Raw genomic sequence first — 17,245 nt, forward strand, 5'->3', positions numbered from 1 at the left:
TAATTGATAATTGTCGATGACAGAGTTTCCATCTGTTGCACGAAAAATCATTATACAACGTTGGCATACGTTTAAAAATAGTTGAAGATTCGTGATTTTCACTCGTCACGTTGAGCATCGTTATATTTGATGTTTAATTAACACGCGAGCATTTTAACTGATTTGCATCAACGATACACAAATGACGATACACAAAACGTGTGGACCAGTGATCAATCAATCAATCAATCAATCAACCTACAGAGAATTTTGTTTTGCCTTCTAAATGTTATAACATAAGAGTGTCTCTCTTTCGATATTTCACGCACGTGCCTCTGAAAAGAAATTTTACCATTATACATACATAAAATCGTGTCCAACGTAGAATGCTCGTTATTAAAACGGAATTTAAACATTTCGTCAAAAATTGCAGATCGTGAAACACTCGAACCAAGCAGTAACAAATATAGAACACGCTTTTAGACAAAAGTTTCTTGCGTGAATAAAGAAAGTTAAACGGCGATCGTCTCGGCGTACCGTTACACGCGGCCCATCGATGCGTCCAGGAGGAATATCAAAGGAAAAAATGTCAGCGAAAAATCTCCCGGACCGGAATGCAGTCAGCTCGACGCGTTATGACATAACTGTTTATCTAATCACCGACATTGTAACCTGCTCGATATACACGCGCGTGTAAAACCATACGAATAATATGTATACCGATATAATTTTACGAGAAAGATCGCGGTCGATAATTTGCTCTCGACAACCTAACCCAAATAAAGGATGTGCGCAATTTTTCGCGATTGAAAATGTTACACGAGCGCGTATGCGCTCAATGACGCGCAACTCGCGGATCTTTCAAATTTTTTTCATCGCTCACGAAACCTGTTTAGAATTACGCCTCAATTACATTATTTAATTACAACAAAATTAGCTGAATTAAAAGTACGAGCACGGAAGGCACGAGTTTTAACGAGCGTCTGCACTTCTCCTTTTCTTCTTTATTTAGCAGTTGTTTACACGAGGAGGAGAAATTTTCGTGGATCCTTCGCTTTGGTTTAAATTTACAACTCAATTAAAGGTACGTGAAAAATAACGTAGAGTGCACTGTTTTAACAAGCGTCTATCTTTCTCTTTTCTTTTTTTTTTTTTTTTTTTATTTTGTTTCGCAGGGAGAAATTTTCGTGGATCCTTCGTCCGGTTTCAATTTTTTTCGTTTACGAAACTTTCCAAGATTGTGATAAAATTGGCTCGATCAAAAGGTATGTAAAAAGACAGCACAAAAGACAGTACTATATATGTTTCACCTTTCATCATCTTTTTTTTCTTTCTCTGCAGCAGTTTGTACGAGAAAGCAGATTTTTTCCAGACTCTGACTAACGATGTCACGTGTGAAATTGGTTGCGCGTCACTGATATCTAACTGTTAACGTCGCATCACAGCGAACGCGCATTCTTATCGCGTCTTATCACTATGCATAAGAGGTTGTACGTCGTATCGAAAGATTACGTTCCTCCTTCTGGACGAACATAATCATCGTCCAGCGAATCGTTATTACACGTGTGCGCGGTTAAAATTTATTTGATTACGATGGTTACGTTTATATCTCGACTCAGCGTCCGTTCAATTCTGAAATATCTAGTTACTAATTACTGCGCGTATACCAGATCCAGATTGGTTCAGCAACTTTCAACGGCGATTCTTCGTTTAAAACTAATGCGATTACGCGTTCTGTAGTTTAATATCGTTGCAGATAACAGGCACAGGTATTATAACAACGTGCCTGTTTTTAACATTGAACTTTTCGTAATTATCCCAACAACATTCCAAAGATACGATTCTTCCGCGTCTGTTGGCGCAATTTTCTCTGCTGGCCACGGATCTTCAGGGGAATATTAATCGTCTGAGAAAATTGCGGGGATCTATCGAAATCGGATCGGTCGAAATTGGCGGGATTTTCTTTGGGTTAAAACGAAGAATTGGAACGACGAAAACGGCCAAAGTGAACAACTTGAATTGTTTTCGTTGGAAACTTTTTAGATAGGAAATGGCGTGTTTCCAACCACTTGCAACTGATTGCGGACCGTAACGAGTGACCAAACCTATACCACAAATAATTCGTCGCTTTCTATTTTCAACTCGTTGGTACGATATCTGGATAGAAATTATATTGAGAAGCAATAAATCTATTATTTACTTATAATATATTGTTTCATTTTAAATATACTAAAATAAGCAATAAATCTATTATTTAGTTATAATATACTAAATACAGTTATACTAAATCTATAATATACTAAAATAATTTAGTTATAATATACTAAAATAAGCAATAAATCTATTATTTAGTTTTGCCTATATTGTTTCACTTTAAATATACTTCAAACTGAGGAAATGTTACAACTTTGGAACAAAAAATTCTCGACGTGCGTGGCACGTCATTCCAGCGCAAGAGGTCTAACGCTGCAACTACCAACAAACTAACGTAAAAAAATTTTATCTTCATCGAAATTAAAATGTAAGAAATGAGAAAAACGAGAAGTGTAAATTTTTATTTATATATTTTGGAAAAACCGTTCAATTCTTCGAAAGTAACTCGCTGTGAATCTGCGCTACGAAACTGCTCCAAAGAATTATAATATTATATAATATAATTATAATATTGTTATAATCGATCGAAGAATTATAATATTATTATATGATATAATCGATGTTTCATAAAATACGTGTGTGTGTGTGTGTGTGTGTGTGTGAAGGAAAGCACGTACAATTTATTCTATGATAAGATTTTTCTATTTCTTTCTTACCTCAACGTCCTCTCTGATGGACATTTTACGCTTTAGTCGTCGGTAGTTAAAGATAAAAAGAAATTTTTAGCTTCGACCGGAGATTATTTTCTTCGTCACTTTGTACCTTCTGACCTTTTACAGCACTCATAGACCACTTATTATTAATAGGATGAATTTATCTCTCTGAGCGCAGACATACGCCCACGGTACTCAAACACTCCGTAAAATGATAAATTCTATAAATAGTTTCACTTTTGGCCTTCTTCAATTTTGTTCTGTATTTTACCATAAAACATAATTAAAAAGAAATTGTGTCGGATGTCCATGTACTCCTATGGAATATGGAAGAAGAAAACGAAAAGAAAGAAACAGCCAAAATTGGCGAAAAGTCGCTGTAGAAATTTGTCTTCGAATCGCAACGACGTTTTGCAGTCGTTCTCGAAGAATGCGATCCACACAGAGGCTGCGCAACGAGGTCGAGCGTGTTCGACCGGCTCTCGACGCCTCGAGTACGCCGCCGCACGTGCTTTGTGGACCTAAATATCGCGAACTGGGTAAAGAGCACGCGAGCGAAAGATCCGAATGGCAGCAGGGGCCATCGGGGTCGAATCGGGCTGGGAAAAGGCCGAGCAATTACTCGGAAGCGCGCGCTAATCGCTGCGCCGATGATTCTTCGATCGCATGAACGTTCGCAATCGGGACTGCTAATGGAGGATTTGCTCGCTCGTGGAGAGTATCCTTAATACGTGACAACATCGATGAATACATCTAATCATATTTGAATATTCTTTCAAATCCTTTAGAAAATTCAAACTTCAGAATCTTGTTGAATTAATCCTTAGTACGTACGAACTGTAACTAATATTTTTTCAGTGCAAAATTCAGAGTTTCATTTCAGTTCGAAAAGTAGAGATTAATTTTTGCTCTCTCTCTCTCGCTCTCTAACACACTATTTATAAATTATCAATAATCTATGACACTGGTGTAATAAATCGAGTATTAACACATTCGTGACGTTTATATTTTTTACGTAGAAAATTTTTTTCGACAAAGATGAAAGAACTGCACTGCGGATTTTTTCATGTATATGGACGTATCTAAAGAAATCTAATTTAAGATGAAGTGAAGATTTTAATACACGGTTACTTTTTTCTGCGCGAGAACGAAGGTAAAGCAAACGCGCATATTATACGAATATTATCATAAAATTTTATACTGGTTATTTACATATCGCGTGCATCATTACATATCATATTTGTATTATGTCTCGTAAGTGTGTACAAGAATTTGTAAATGCAATCTATTAATAAACGTTTATTTATCGACAGTCCACATCTTTCGAATTTTCCTCTTCATCCTGAAACACATCTAATAAATTATTATCCATCTAGGGGGCAGGTTTCATGCGAAACGTTGGACGAGAAAGGTGTGAAGGCGAAATAATACGTACGCACGTAACACGTGAGTTCAACAGCGATTCCGTCAACGTCGCGTTTTATTGAATAATCAAAGTGGTAACACTATAGTAGTGACATTCCTCATAAGTGTAATAAATGATTAGCCTAAAAATTCTACCGCTGCATCGTAGTGGTCATCATCATGTTTTCATCGTCGTTCTTATCATCGCCATCGTCGTAATTATCAACGAACAACGTCACATCGTTCATCGAAAAAAAAAAGAATGAAAGGAAAAAAAAATAAAACTCTCTCTCTCTCTCTCACACACACACACACACACACACACTCACACCGTTCTCTCATATCTTTAATTACTATGTACGCATATAATTGGGCATTGCGAGAATTATCTTCAATTAAAATCGGTGACCAACGTGTACGTGTGTCAGTGTGATTGTGTGTGTTCGTACTCTATACAACAATATAAGTATCTTACGGTGCACACCGCCGCTCGAAACTTTCCTAGCATACGAGAGTTTCGAAAGAAATAATAATCCTCGATCCCCGAGTACGCGCACCCCTCCTGGTAAAAAAAGTTTGCGATTAAAATGAAAACAGATACCAGGAAAATATTCGAAAAAGGTATCTTGTTGTATTTTTGTTCGTAAATGAAATTGGAGAAATTTTCCTAATTGATTTCAACATGTCTTTGAATACTTTCCAATACCTGCTTCGCCGATGGAAAACTTTTCGCCAGAGGTGCTAGGTAACATCGTTGGATCGTAGACGTAATTTACGTGAGATTGCTAAAATTTATTATTCTACAGTTTACGTTCTTTGTGAATGGGGAATGGATAAAGAACAGATGGGAAATGAGGACACAGAAGATTAGTCTACGTGTAATATAAAAGACATGCGACGTGACAAAAAAAAAAAAAAAAAAAAAAAAAAAGAAGCGCGAGTTTCAGTCTAATTATCAAGAAGATATATCTGATCTTCGTCTCGACACGAAATCAGATCTTCTCGGGCAAAATTTCATCGATCCGATTCAATTGGCCATCTGTTATTGCACTACTGCGACTATTGCAAAATATCAGCGTGATACAATGATTGTAATCGGTTGTATGGCTTTTCAATCGGTTCAGTTATTGCAGTTAACACCAGAAAAACCAGCAGAGTCAATTTGCAAAAATTTTATTATTTTTCAGCGACGAGTAAAAACCCAACAAATCATAAACTTTGTGCTTTTAATTTTCCGTAATCAATAAATTTCATTTCAGCGTGTTAATTTGTGAAAGTGTTTACAGGATCTTTGCTTCCCTTATTTTTCAGTTATTTCCAACTCTTTTAAAATAATAAAACGTGATAAAAAATTTCACTTGTAATTTGTATTCGCAATTCCCTCAATCTTTGAGCTTGTATTAAAAATATCGTGAAAGCAATTGTTATTTATGAGTGAAAAAAAAAAAATATTTTACTTTTCAATTTTATTATAAAATGTGATAAAAGATTTTACATGCCATTTGTATTCGAAATTTTCATTGTCCTCGAATTGTTTTCAATTAAAAGTATTAAAATAAAAACTGTAATTCGAAATAAAGTGAAGTTTTACTCGTTATTACTTCAACAATCGTCATCTAACATATTTCCTAAATATTTTCAACAGAAATCGGCAGATCCCTGGTGAACTTTACTGTCAGAAAAATTACCGAGCTGTTATATGACAAAAGAGCAAGAGAAGGAAAAGTCTCCAAAGGTATTTCTAGTGTCAACTAGAGATCATTCAATTAAAACAGGTAAAGAAAACTTACAAAATGGCGCGCCACAGAGCCGATCGGTTTTCTACCGTTTAATGCCTAACACTCTACATGATAAAAAGAGGAAAAAGAGTACGACATTTAATAGCGATGACTACGTCAAAGAAGATGAAGAAGAAAAAAAGAAGAAAGACAAAGAGAGAAAAGAAAAGAAAAATACAATCGAAGAGGCACGAGCCAAGAGTTAATTATGTGCTCTCTTGCTTTCCGCTTCGTGTCTCTTGACCGCTTTCTCTTTCGCTCATTCCCTCTCTCTCTCTTCTCGCACAGAATTAATCTCTACGGATCGTTAAGTAACTATTTAGATCTTTCATCGAAAAATAGGACACGTTGCATTTTCGGTTCTCCCTTATTTATCAACTACACACTCTCTCTCTCTCTATCTCTCTATCACACACACACACTCTTTCTCAGTGACCTATTCTCCTCCATTCTCGAGGATTTAATACGCGCGATAAAACGTTAAATACGGACAGATACAATTGTCTTTAATCATTTCGCGAACTCTCGGTCACCGTTGTTTACGTTTCTATCGTATTTGTATTACAGAAAATTCTGGGTGTCGGGGAATTTTTCCAAACAAATTTTGCAAAATTGCATCGACTTGATGGATTTTGGATTTTTTTTTTTTCCTCGATTACTGATCATGATTACTATAGGTAAACTATCAGATAATCGCGAGAAAGAAGTTACTGACTATTACACGCGTTCTATTGCTTTGATTTATTTTGAATTGTGAATAAATTTGGCTGTTCGCGCGATCTGTATTTAACGTAAGTCGATGATTTTTAAAAAAATCGTCGTTTCCTTAAGACTCTAAAGATGAACTATTATACCTACGATATCTAATAAAGACTATATCTAATGAAATCCTACCGTTTCTATTATTAACCTACTATTAACCTAGGACCAAAGTCAAGGACCCAGCGTTAATTTAAAAATAATCACTCTTAAACACCTCGGTTCCCTTAAAATTTTATAAAATGCAGAAAGAACATTAATATTAGTATATTAAAAAATAATAACGCCAGTATCAAACAATAGAATTTAACAAGGCAGATAGAAAAATTGTTAACGGCAAGCAATCTGCCTTCGTTCTACTTAAAAATACAGATTAAAAATACTTCTCTGCTCGAAACTGCTTCGAACAGGACAGCGGTTCCAAATTTCTACGAAAAAAAAGAAAAAAAAAAAATTGTCCGACACCCTTCGTAAATTACACGGAGCCAATCATCTCCTGCAAGTTAAAAAGTTCATCGGGGGGAAAAAAGGACGATCTGCTCGACAACGACGACCGAGAGCGAATAATAAGACGAACGAAGAAATTACGAAAAAAGAAAAAAAATGAGAAAATGGACACGGCTTTTAAAAAAAAATCGCGAGCATCTCTCTCGTCGCGATCGCGATCAATGATTAAAAAAAAAAAAAAAAAAAAAAAAAAAAAAGAAGAACGATTTGTCTCGCCTGGTTAACAAACCGAGACAAAGCTAAACAACGATGGTTTTTTTTCCCTCCTCGATTCGTCACGCCGCGTGCAATCTTTCCACCGTGACGTGGCCATTGAAATCCGAATGAAAAAGGACATCGCCACATGCAAAAATTATCTACCTAGCGACGATCCGTTCGATCGGTTCGATCCCCCTTTAATTCTTGGAATGTTCGTTACCTCGATCGAGCCTTGAAAAAATATAGTTTCAGGCATAATTTCAGAGACGTTTCGGATTCGAATTGATTAACCCTTTGTGGTCGATCGTTTCTCTATGCGGTATACATCTGTTGCTCACGATTCATCGTTTGATATACACATTCACGACAATTAGACGGCGGATTTTTAGACACGCGTTTTTTTGCGAGAACAATTTAAAAAAAAAAGTGCTTTTTAAGTGTCTTTAGTGCGAAACACTATAATCAGATTGCGGATTTTTGTGCAGGTTCCTTTTCCTTTTTTTTTTTTTTTTTTCCCATTCAGAGACTAGGTCTAATGCTGATCACTTTCACGGATTTAGAATTAACGATAATAATTATTTTTCAACGATCGTGAAATTTAATACTGTCGAAACAACTTCGGAGAGTCGTACCTTAAAAAAAAAAAAAATGAAACTTGGATGGAAGATTGTTTTACGTGCTATAATGTTGCAGAGAGCAGTGTATTTGGAATATTTTATACATTTCTTTGCTTCTTTTTTTTTTTTTTCTATAAAGCATAAAAATTCGCAGTCCGATTGAATACGCTACAACTTGAAAATTTCTCACCTATGCATAAAAATCCGCGGTCTAACGACAATTACAGAGTTCGAACGGCGAGTGCGTGTTCCTAGAAAAATAAATACGGCGTATACGTTTGGAGAAATATCGTGGAGATATCGGCGATCTAGCGAAAGGAAATTTATCCATGTATCTCTCGCGTGAACATACAATATTTCTTCCTATACATATATATATTTATTTATTTATTTATTTATTTATTCATTTATTTATTTATTTATTTATTATACGTTTAATCTATGAACTTAATCTCCCGCAAGGGGTTAATCATTGATATGCAATCGGGCAAAAAGTCGTACTTGATTTGTGATCGAGAGCACTCGAGTGCCCGCGAAATCAACGACTCTATATACGATAATAGATCTCTGTTACTTCTCTAGCTCTCTATACAGTTGCCAAGTGCTCTTTGAAATGAAAGTCCGTCGACACAGGTAACAAGAAAAGGCGCGTGCACGCGTAACACGCCGTGTTTCATCCTGTTTCTTTCTCCCTTCTTTTTTCCCCATTGCAATTCATCACGAAATTGTCTGAACGCCTGCGAATGCATTTCACGAATATACCGTGCACACGTCACATTCGACATTTTGAAATTTTCATCAACTGTATTAACAAATTTAAACGTATACTCGTATATTTTTTAGCTATATAAACTTCACAATGCAGTGTGAGTTACACTGGGCAAGTGTGAGACAAATTTAAAAATACACACACATATATATACACACACAAAAGTTATAAGATGATAAAGTTATCTAAACAATCGCGACTTTCACTATTTCTAATCAGATAATTATCCACCCTAATTTCTTGCTAAATGCACGTTTGCATGAAGTTACGCACTACTTCGCATATGATGGTGATAAAATTTCAAAATGTCTCACATAAACGCGCACAAAATCAGTTCCAGGCGTTCGAATAACCTCGCGAGCCACCGTAAATAACCTTCGATAATAACATTCTTCGTCGATCGTTTCACTCGTATGATGGATCACGTATGATGCAACGTTACGATCGATCATCTCATCCTTCGATGTAATAACAATTTTTTTTCTATACTGCAGAACCAAATTATTGATATATATATTCAGTTTTGTTAACGCCGATGCACGATTCACGGCGACCCTCTGCAACGCGATACGATTTGTTGTTTCAACTATTTCGCGTGTGATTAATATAGCATCCCCTTTCTTCTCTTCTATACATATATATATATATGTGTATGTATGTATTCTACGAGGGTGAATTAATTATTTCAAGATCGTAAAAAATTAGTAAAGATAGTAAAAAACGTGGTACTAGAGTCGTGTTGGGTCACAGAGGGTGGCGAAAGAAAAGAGGAAATGGTCTTATCGAATTTTTTATCCTATCGACATGCTCCAATATACCCATTAAAATTATCGTCGCTGCGAATATTGCAATGTTCGACTCTTGCTTTGCGAAATTGACGAGCGTTTTTTTTTTTCTTTTCTTTTCTGCTGCTCCTTGTGCGCGTGCACGCGATCCTGATCGACTAACTTTGACAATAAACTCATTCGAGTGTCTCCAACGTTGTTAACAGTATAATAATAATAATAATAATAATAATAATAATTAATAATAATAATAATAATAATGTGGCATCGTCTGCGTGATTAAAAAATGACGTGATATTGCTCAATTAAACGATACACTGTCGATAAAATCAACAGCCATTTCGTCGACTAAATTCTACCACTTTCGTACGATATGTACTATTAAAAATTATCAGATTACACTTGATCGTGACTTTTTTTATATATTGTTAAAATGTCAAGTAATCAAAACCAGCAGTCGTTAGGATCAGTTTTAATATATAAAATTGAGCGAAGTTTTCCTGTTCTTTAAGTTACTTTCGATCGTCCCTGTCGATTGGCCGAAAATTGGAAAGTTCGGGCACCGATTTTTCTTTCCATCAACTCGGAATTCAACGCAGGATGGCATAAAAATTCCAAGATCATAGTAGAGTTAACGAACAGGTATTCAATTGCAAGAAAAAATGATATCACATTTGATTTAAAAAAAGAAAAGGGGGGGAATCCATTTCGTCCGCTAATTAACGTCGACGTTTCTCGACTTCTGAGAGACAGACGAAAATAGTTAGTCGACGAAATGGCGTTCGCCAAACGAAACGAACCGTCTTCTCTCGCGGCAATCACCAGCGAAACGAACGCTCGAGTCGTCGTGCCTCTCTGCTGCGCATCAAGAGACAAGATCAACGCGATTGTTCAATCGACAATGACGGCGCGAGCAGTCGCTGGAAAACGGCGAGGATTCGGTGCCTCGTACGCTCTGAAAAGAAAATTCGCGTTACTGAGAGACGCTGAACGAGAGAATCGGAACGTCATCTCGCGTACTCTGATCTCCGTGCTGTGAAACTCCTGTCCTCGTACACGTCTGCGCCAACACCGAGCGCGTAAATCGCTGTATAAAAAAGAGAAATTAAAATCATTCTCGTAACGCCTTACGAAACTGAGTATAAATAATCGTAGTGAATTTTCATTGGGGAAATAAACAGTTCCTTTGAAAAGTTTTTACGGTGTACTCTTGACGATTCGCACGAATCATTTGAAAAGTAACGTGACATCTTGCACAATTTGAATGTAAATTTTATTCTCTGATCAGTCGGTTTATTTTATTCGCGCGAATTCGTGATTATTAGTAAGCAAAATATCTTGGAAAAAGAATTCTTATACCTATCGTGAAAAAATTTAAGCGAAAAAAAGTGACAGCGTTCATTTAAATTCTGTTCTATAATCGTCATTTCTAGTAACTTTGCTGATACTTGAAAGTGTATTTAAATTACTATCCTCCTTTACGGTCTAAATCTCGAGAGAGTAGTTCATCGAAGAACGGTAATACGAAGAATAGAAAGTTCTTACAAAATTTCTACTGCTAATAGGTGCTGTGTGTCAAAGCGTGTAAATTCCACGCTTGAAACGAAGACACAAAAATTACGGTTATAGGAAAATTTTACATACGATGAAATTCCATAAGATGTCACGAGACACCTGATAAGGTGCAAAGAGAAAATCAACTGACAACGAGTAAAAAATAAAAGCATCGAAAAAGAAGAAGAGGAGAGGAGAAGAAAATGGAAAAGGCACGTTAGAAATGTCGGAAAACTGCGTCAAAAAAGGAGAGGAATACGCCGCGTGCGAAGGTACAATGAGAAAAGAAAAAGGAGAAAGAAAAGGAGAAGAGACGTCAGACGAGAGGAAGAGAAGAGAAAAAATTAATTCCAAAACAATTTGATGCGGAGCTGGTTAAAAAAGAACGGCATAAGAAGAGAGAAGAGAAGGAAAGGGAAACGACACACACACGCGGATTCCGAATGCGTCCTCCAACAACCGCATACGGCGTATACAATATTCAAAAGTGCGTACAAATATATATGTATACAGTTTCTCGCGAGAGTAACTCTCGAATACTCACAGGAACCTCTTTATGAATATATATCGTGAAACATGTTACGTGAAACATTTGGACATTTTATTAATATTTAGCAGTATGTTGTAAAACTTGACAATTATGATTATACAAGTGTGAAAGCTTTGGCCATTGGTTGTACGAAAGAATCTCAACATTCAGTAGGATCATCTATAAATTTATTACACATCTTTACACTTTCGAATTAGTATAATTTGCTAATTAATAGATGCCGTCTGTTTGAACAAAATACACATATAGTATAATTTTCTAATGATGGATATCTTCTGTTTGAGCAACGCTGATAATTTCTCTTTTAAAATTTTACATTGAAAGTTTTTCTAAAATTGCCTTTTTCGTTTGCTAAAAAGTGAGAACAAGATCGAAACAGAAAAATTCACGTTGTAACATTGATTTTTTTTTTTTTTCTTTATTAGATACATGTCTGCGATAAATCTTGCAATAACATTTTTAGAAATTTTCAAGTTGACGAGAAACTATAATAATCGTGCTCTGTTATGGTGTCAATAAAATTTCAAAACGTTTCACGTAACTTAAAATATATGCATAAATATTCTTCTGCGACGAGTGTCCGAACACTTTCGTGAGCCACTGTAAATGCTTAACTTATATATATATATATATGTATATATAAGTATATATGTGTATAGATCGTTACAAACATGATAAAAACGAAGATACAGAAAAAACGAAGCCGGGCGCGGTCGGCATCGATAAAAGTCAACTAAAAAAAAAAAAAAAAAAAAAAAAAGAAAAAGAAAAAAAAAAAAACAGATGTTCACTGTATGTAAAAATACCGTCTATTTTCATTTCTTTCGTTTTTCTTGCTTCAATTTCTCCGATCAAGTATATTTCTCCTGCCAGTGCTTTCAAAACGGAACCAATTCTGCTTCGACACGAGTCTGGCTCGCGGCGCTTTGCACTCCTTTTCTCTCTCGTCTCTACAAAAATCTCCATCGAAACCCAAAAAAATTGATTAAATTTCCCATTTAACGGCTACTGACAATTTCGCGGATGTAGATTCATTCTAATCGTAGTTGAAATGAATCATCTAGGCAAAAAAAAAAAAAAAAAAAAAAATTGAGACTTAACAATCGTCACAGTAGACTTCCTCTTAGCCCACTTTAATTGGACAACGTTTGCCGTGAAAACAGACCGTGACAATTTTTTCCTTACAATAATTATTTCGGAATAAAGCAGTCGACAATCAAATGTAATCAAGCGTGACATGTTACACGTGTCAAATCAAGACGTTTTTATTGCTGGAGTATTAATTTCTTCGAGGGAGTCTATTGCATTTTATAAAGCAAAAACACGTAAGCCGCGTTGAACGAAACAGAAGAAGAAAGGTGAAAAGCGTCGCGATTCGCGCTTCGTCGTTCGTTTCTAATCGCTAGACCGCGGATATTTGTACACTTTTGGCAAATTTAAGGTTGTCGATGATTTACATGCCGACGAATTCCTTGTTGTAGATCCCATTGCTCGTAAAAATACAAAATCGCATAAACATCCGCGGTCTACTGATCACGTTCACTCCTCTCTCTCTCTCTCTTTCTCTTTCATCTCTCTGTTTCCCGAAACGAGCCCTTTGTTTCTACCGATCTCGATCGTTCCTCGATATCCTCCATCCATCTACTTTCTCTCCCTTTCTCTCACATTCCTTCCCGTCCATCTCTCTCGCGTCCTCGTCGACGAATTGGACGCGCAATCACGACCTCGAACAATTCACGACGAACTTACGTTTGCGGGAACGGACGCGCATGACGGCTGATCGACCACGATTTTTTTGGGGGAGTGGTGGAGAGCACGATGCGAGACGATTCTCTTTTCTTTTGCTCTTTTTTCTTTTTTTTTTTTTTTTGGTTTATTTTCATACTCTCTCTCTCTCTCTCTCTCTCTCTCTCTCTCTCTCTGTGTCTTACTGTCTTCTGCTGTTTTGATGGTTGCTGCAGCTGCTCGCTGGTCAAATTTACTCAGCGGAGGTGGTGACGGGAGATATTATTTTTTTTATTTTTTTATTTTTTTTCATTAGCGGGTGAGTTTGGTCGGGGTGGCATCTCAGCCGAGGCCGGCCCACTGCATGAAGTCAGGCACCTCTCTCACGGGAACGTCCCTTGCCAGAGCCTTCACCCTCAGGTTCCTGTCCTCCGTCAGTAGGACCACTTCCCTTCTCAGTCGCCGTGGCTGGCCCTCTTCTGTTCAAACGAAAATTCGCCGGGCTCTGTTTAGTTTACCGGAAGGTGATCGGTACGAGGAACAGAATTGGTCGGTTTTCGTTGGAACGTGGGAAAGGGGACGCGTCACGGTTCGACTTACCCTCCTCTGTTACAATGTTTTGTCTCGAAACACTCTTCTTCAATTCTTCTTGTCTCATTCATTAATTTAACGTTAATTTCTCGTTCGATTCGTTTAAATTTGAATGTTTCAATTCACTGTCGAATCATGTGTAATGATACATAAAATTCGTTAGATCTGTCGTTGCGATACTCACATCTTAACTAAGGAGGGCAGCCAACGTGGATCAGAAAGCTATTGACATACACCGTCTTTTTTTTTTATATCTTTGCGTACTAAAGATGATGTATTAATAAAAAGTATTTTATCTCATTGTAGGATAGAAACACACCCCCTGCTCAAGTATAACATCGCTGATTTCTCTCGTATAAGTTATTTTTCGTCAAAGATATGGAATTCAGTGCAGTTTTTAATAAAAATGTTAATAAAGATACTTTTAAAAGATGGAAAAATTTTGTTGGATCCACAGCTATCTTGCACTTGAACTTAATTCACAGAATTTCTTAATTGTCCGTACTTTCGAATATTGATTAGAAATAATGGAGTTGAAGAAACTTAGAAAAAGTTTAAGTGATATTTCCCCCTTTGTAAATATTTGTGCACAGTGATGATTGTTCATCGAAAGATAATTATTATATAAAAATAGAAATAAAAAGAAATTAAGTAATGGAAAAATTATCAAAGTCACGGCTTTTGTTAGTCGTAGTATACGAAACAAATAATTAACGAGTTCTTGCAGATAGATTTTCCTTGTAGAAAATACCGTAGCAGTGCCAAACATCAAATTGTTCATCGGGAAGAAAAAGAAAAGTTACCATTTATTTAAACTCGCAATACAACCGTTACCAGATTGCTCGTAGACACAGAAAAGCAAAAATATATTTTTTTTAAATATAATATTCTCATTCTCAAGTGCAACGTATACATATTGGAATACAAGAACGAGTAAAAATTTGGTGTTTCGGCAGTCACGGTATTTCCCGCGAAGGAAATTAATATCCCGATCGGCGGACAAAATTTTCGCGAGCAAAATTAACGAACGAGTCGTGTTTTGCACTGTCGACGCCGATAACGGTTAATCCACGGCCGGCACGGGCATTACAATCGGCCAGACGCGGTATTAATCACCATCAAAGCGTCGAGGAAACGCTTGAAACGTGTTCGGAGTACCTCTACGGAGGGAGAAATATGCAACCGTACCTGCATTTACTTGATCTTTGTTACCCGCCTTGCAGAGGCTCAAGCACGTAGCCAGTATTCTGTCATCGTTTCTTGTCAGGCCGTCCTGCAACGGAATTACAGATGTTTCGCTTATTATTTTTTTTATGAAATGACACGCGATCCCAGCATCGCGGGAATTTCAATTGGCGGCGCTTCTCTGTGCCCTCGAAAGGGCTTCTCTCTCTCTCTCTCTCTTTCTTGGTCTCTCGAGAATTTTAAGCTCTTCCAACGCCACGTGACTTTTTCAGGCATGCGTACCTCGCCCGAGCTTGTTAATGACTACATCTAACTGGACCATAGCTCTAAATATACCTGCACAGCTGTGCCAATTGGATCACGCAATTTGTGTATCGATGACATCTCTAGTTAATTTACTATGTAACGTAGAACGTAATTTTAAATTACTATTTAATCGAAGTACACGACACAAACTTTTTCAATTAATTTAAATGATCACATTATTGTGATCGCGAGTTTTAATCAAATTTATCATACAAAGTGATGTTTGAATTTTGATTTTTTGTTGCTGTATATCGATATTATTTATTAACAATTATTTATTACTGTATCGCATTTACATTTGTACGTTCATTTATAATTATACTATAATAATAATTTTATAATTATACTATAAATTTATATTTAAATAGATAAATAGATATATTATAGATAAGATATATTATAGATTAAATTATATATAAATAGATATATTTATAATAGATAATATATAAAATATACGTAGTTTTTAGCATCCGACGTAATTTTACGACCCTTTGTACGTTTCGAAATGAAGAAAGATATCCGAAGAAACTGAACGTGACGAGAAACACAATTTTCGAAAAAAATCGAGTTCAAAAATTTCGTTTGAGTTTTTTTTTTTTAGCTTGCACAAAATTAATTCACTCACCTTGTCAACATCCTCTTCAACGGTGAACGTACTGGACGTAAGGACAGTTCCTCTGGTGGTTAAGCATCGAATTGCCGGGTTTCGGCTTCGCGCGAAAGCCAAAGCCGCCTTCGCGCTTTCGGCCACCCTGGCCACGTGTTCCGGATCCAAAGTTGCTCTCGAAGCTGGAGGACAATCCCTCGAGTCCGCGCCTCGTGCCAGGCCCTCGAGCTCGTTCAGAACTGCAACAAAAATGCAAACGTTTGATTAATATAGTTGCAACTACCACAAATATTTATACAAATTCACATGTCGAGGGCTAAAATATCCCTTGATAGGGTTGAAAAAAATTATATCAACGAGGACGTTGATTACGCTTCGTTGCTTCAACTATTACAAAGATGAATCTTGAAGTTTATATTGAAGAATATACACTTTCGCTCAAAGGTTTTGGGACATATTTTAATTTTAACTTTCAGATGAAAATAAAATTTTTAATTCGTACCGATACAATTCTTAATACATTCATATTTCATAAAAGATCCTTTTGATATTCTATTGATATATCCATTGATATTCTATTACGGATTTGATTTATAGATTCTTCGTTGCATAAAGTGTCATTCAAACACAGCGCTTGCCCCAAGATTTTTTCAAGTATTTTCGCAACACGACATGCGACTCGGAAAAAAAAGAGTCGATTAAATGAAAACAAAACTTTTCGAAGCGCACAAAATTTTTTCGTATTTTTGGTACAGTTAGAAAGCATAATCCGTAAATAGAGGAAAATTACAGAATTCGTGTTCTCTTGAATTTGAAATCAATATTTTCGTTGTTACGTTCAAGTTTCTCTGTACTTCTCGGACGGGGACGCAAGATAACATGGAAAAGGGGAGGACGAAATAACAGGGGTGGATGAATCTATTCTCGTGGCAAGTGGAAAAAGTTTTTTCATCGAGACTGTTGCCGAGGGAAAACAAGCGTCAACGCAGAATTTCAACGAAGGAGATTTAATAGTGTTTACTCGGACTTTGCCTGTCCAACTCCCCGTTGCGTGAAAACGAACCTAACGAACTTCCTGCCGAGTCACGCGTGACCATTCAACGTGTGTTCCTTGTTCGTGCGAA

General features: G+C 36.5%; 1 protein-coding gene across 5 annotated transcripts in view; it reads right to left on the reverse strand.

Annotated features, from left to right (window-relative positions):
- Positions 1-4,233: 4,233 nt before the first annotated feature.
- Positions 4,234-17,245, reverse strand: part of LOC122538211 (telomerase-binding protein EST1A-like) — a 161,742-nt gene continuing 148,730 nt past the window's right edge. For 3 of the 5 annotated variants that reach the window (XM_043672091.1, XM_043672089.1, XM_043672090.1), the window contains 3 exons: positions 16,140-16,360; positions 15,212-15,296; positions 11,005-13,911 (listed from right to left, as the gene is read on the reverse strand). In XM_043672091.1, the coding sequence (XP_043528026.1) occupies positions 13,775-13,911; positions 15,212-15,296; positions 16,140-16,360 (443 nt within the window). In that variant the 3' untranslated portion in view covers positions 11,005-13,774. Of the gene's footprint in view, positions 4,475-10,734; positions 10,739-11,004; positions 13,912-15,211; positions 15,297-16,139; positions 16,361-17,245 lie in introns of those variants that run through there. The other 2 variants (XR_006308807.1, XR_006308806.1) reach the window with 2 other exon arrangements.

This window comes from Frieseomelitta varia, unplaced genomic scaffold (genome assembly GCF_011392965.1).
Source record: "Frieseomelitta varia isolate USP_RPSP 00005682 unplaced genomic scaffold, Fvar_1.2 scaffold_976, whole genome shotgun sequence".
Classification (NCBI taxonomy): Eukaryota; Metazoa; Arthropoda; class Insecta; order Hymenoptera; family Apidae; genus Frieseomelitta; species Frieseomelitta varia.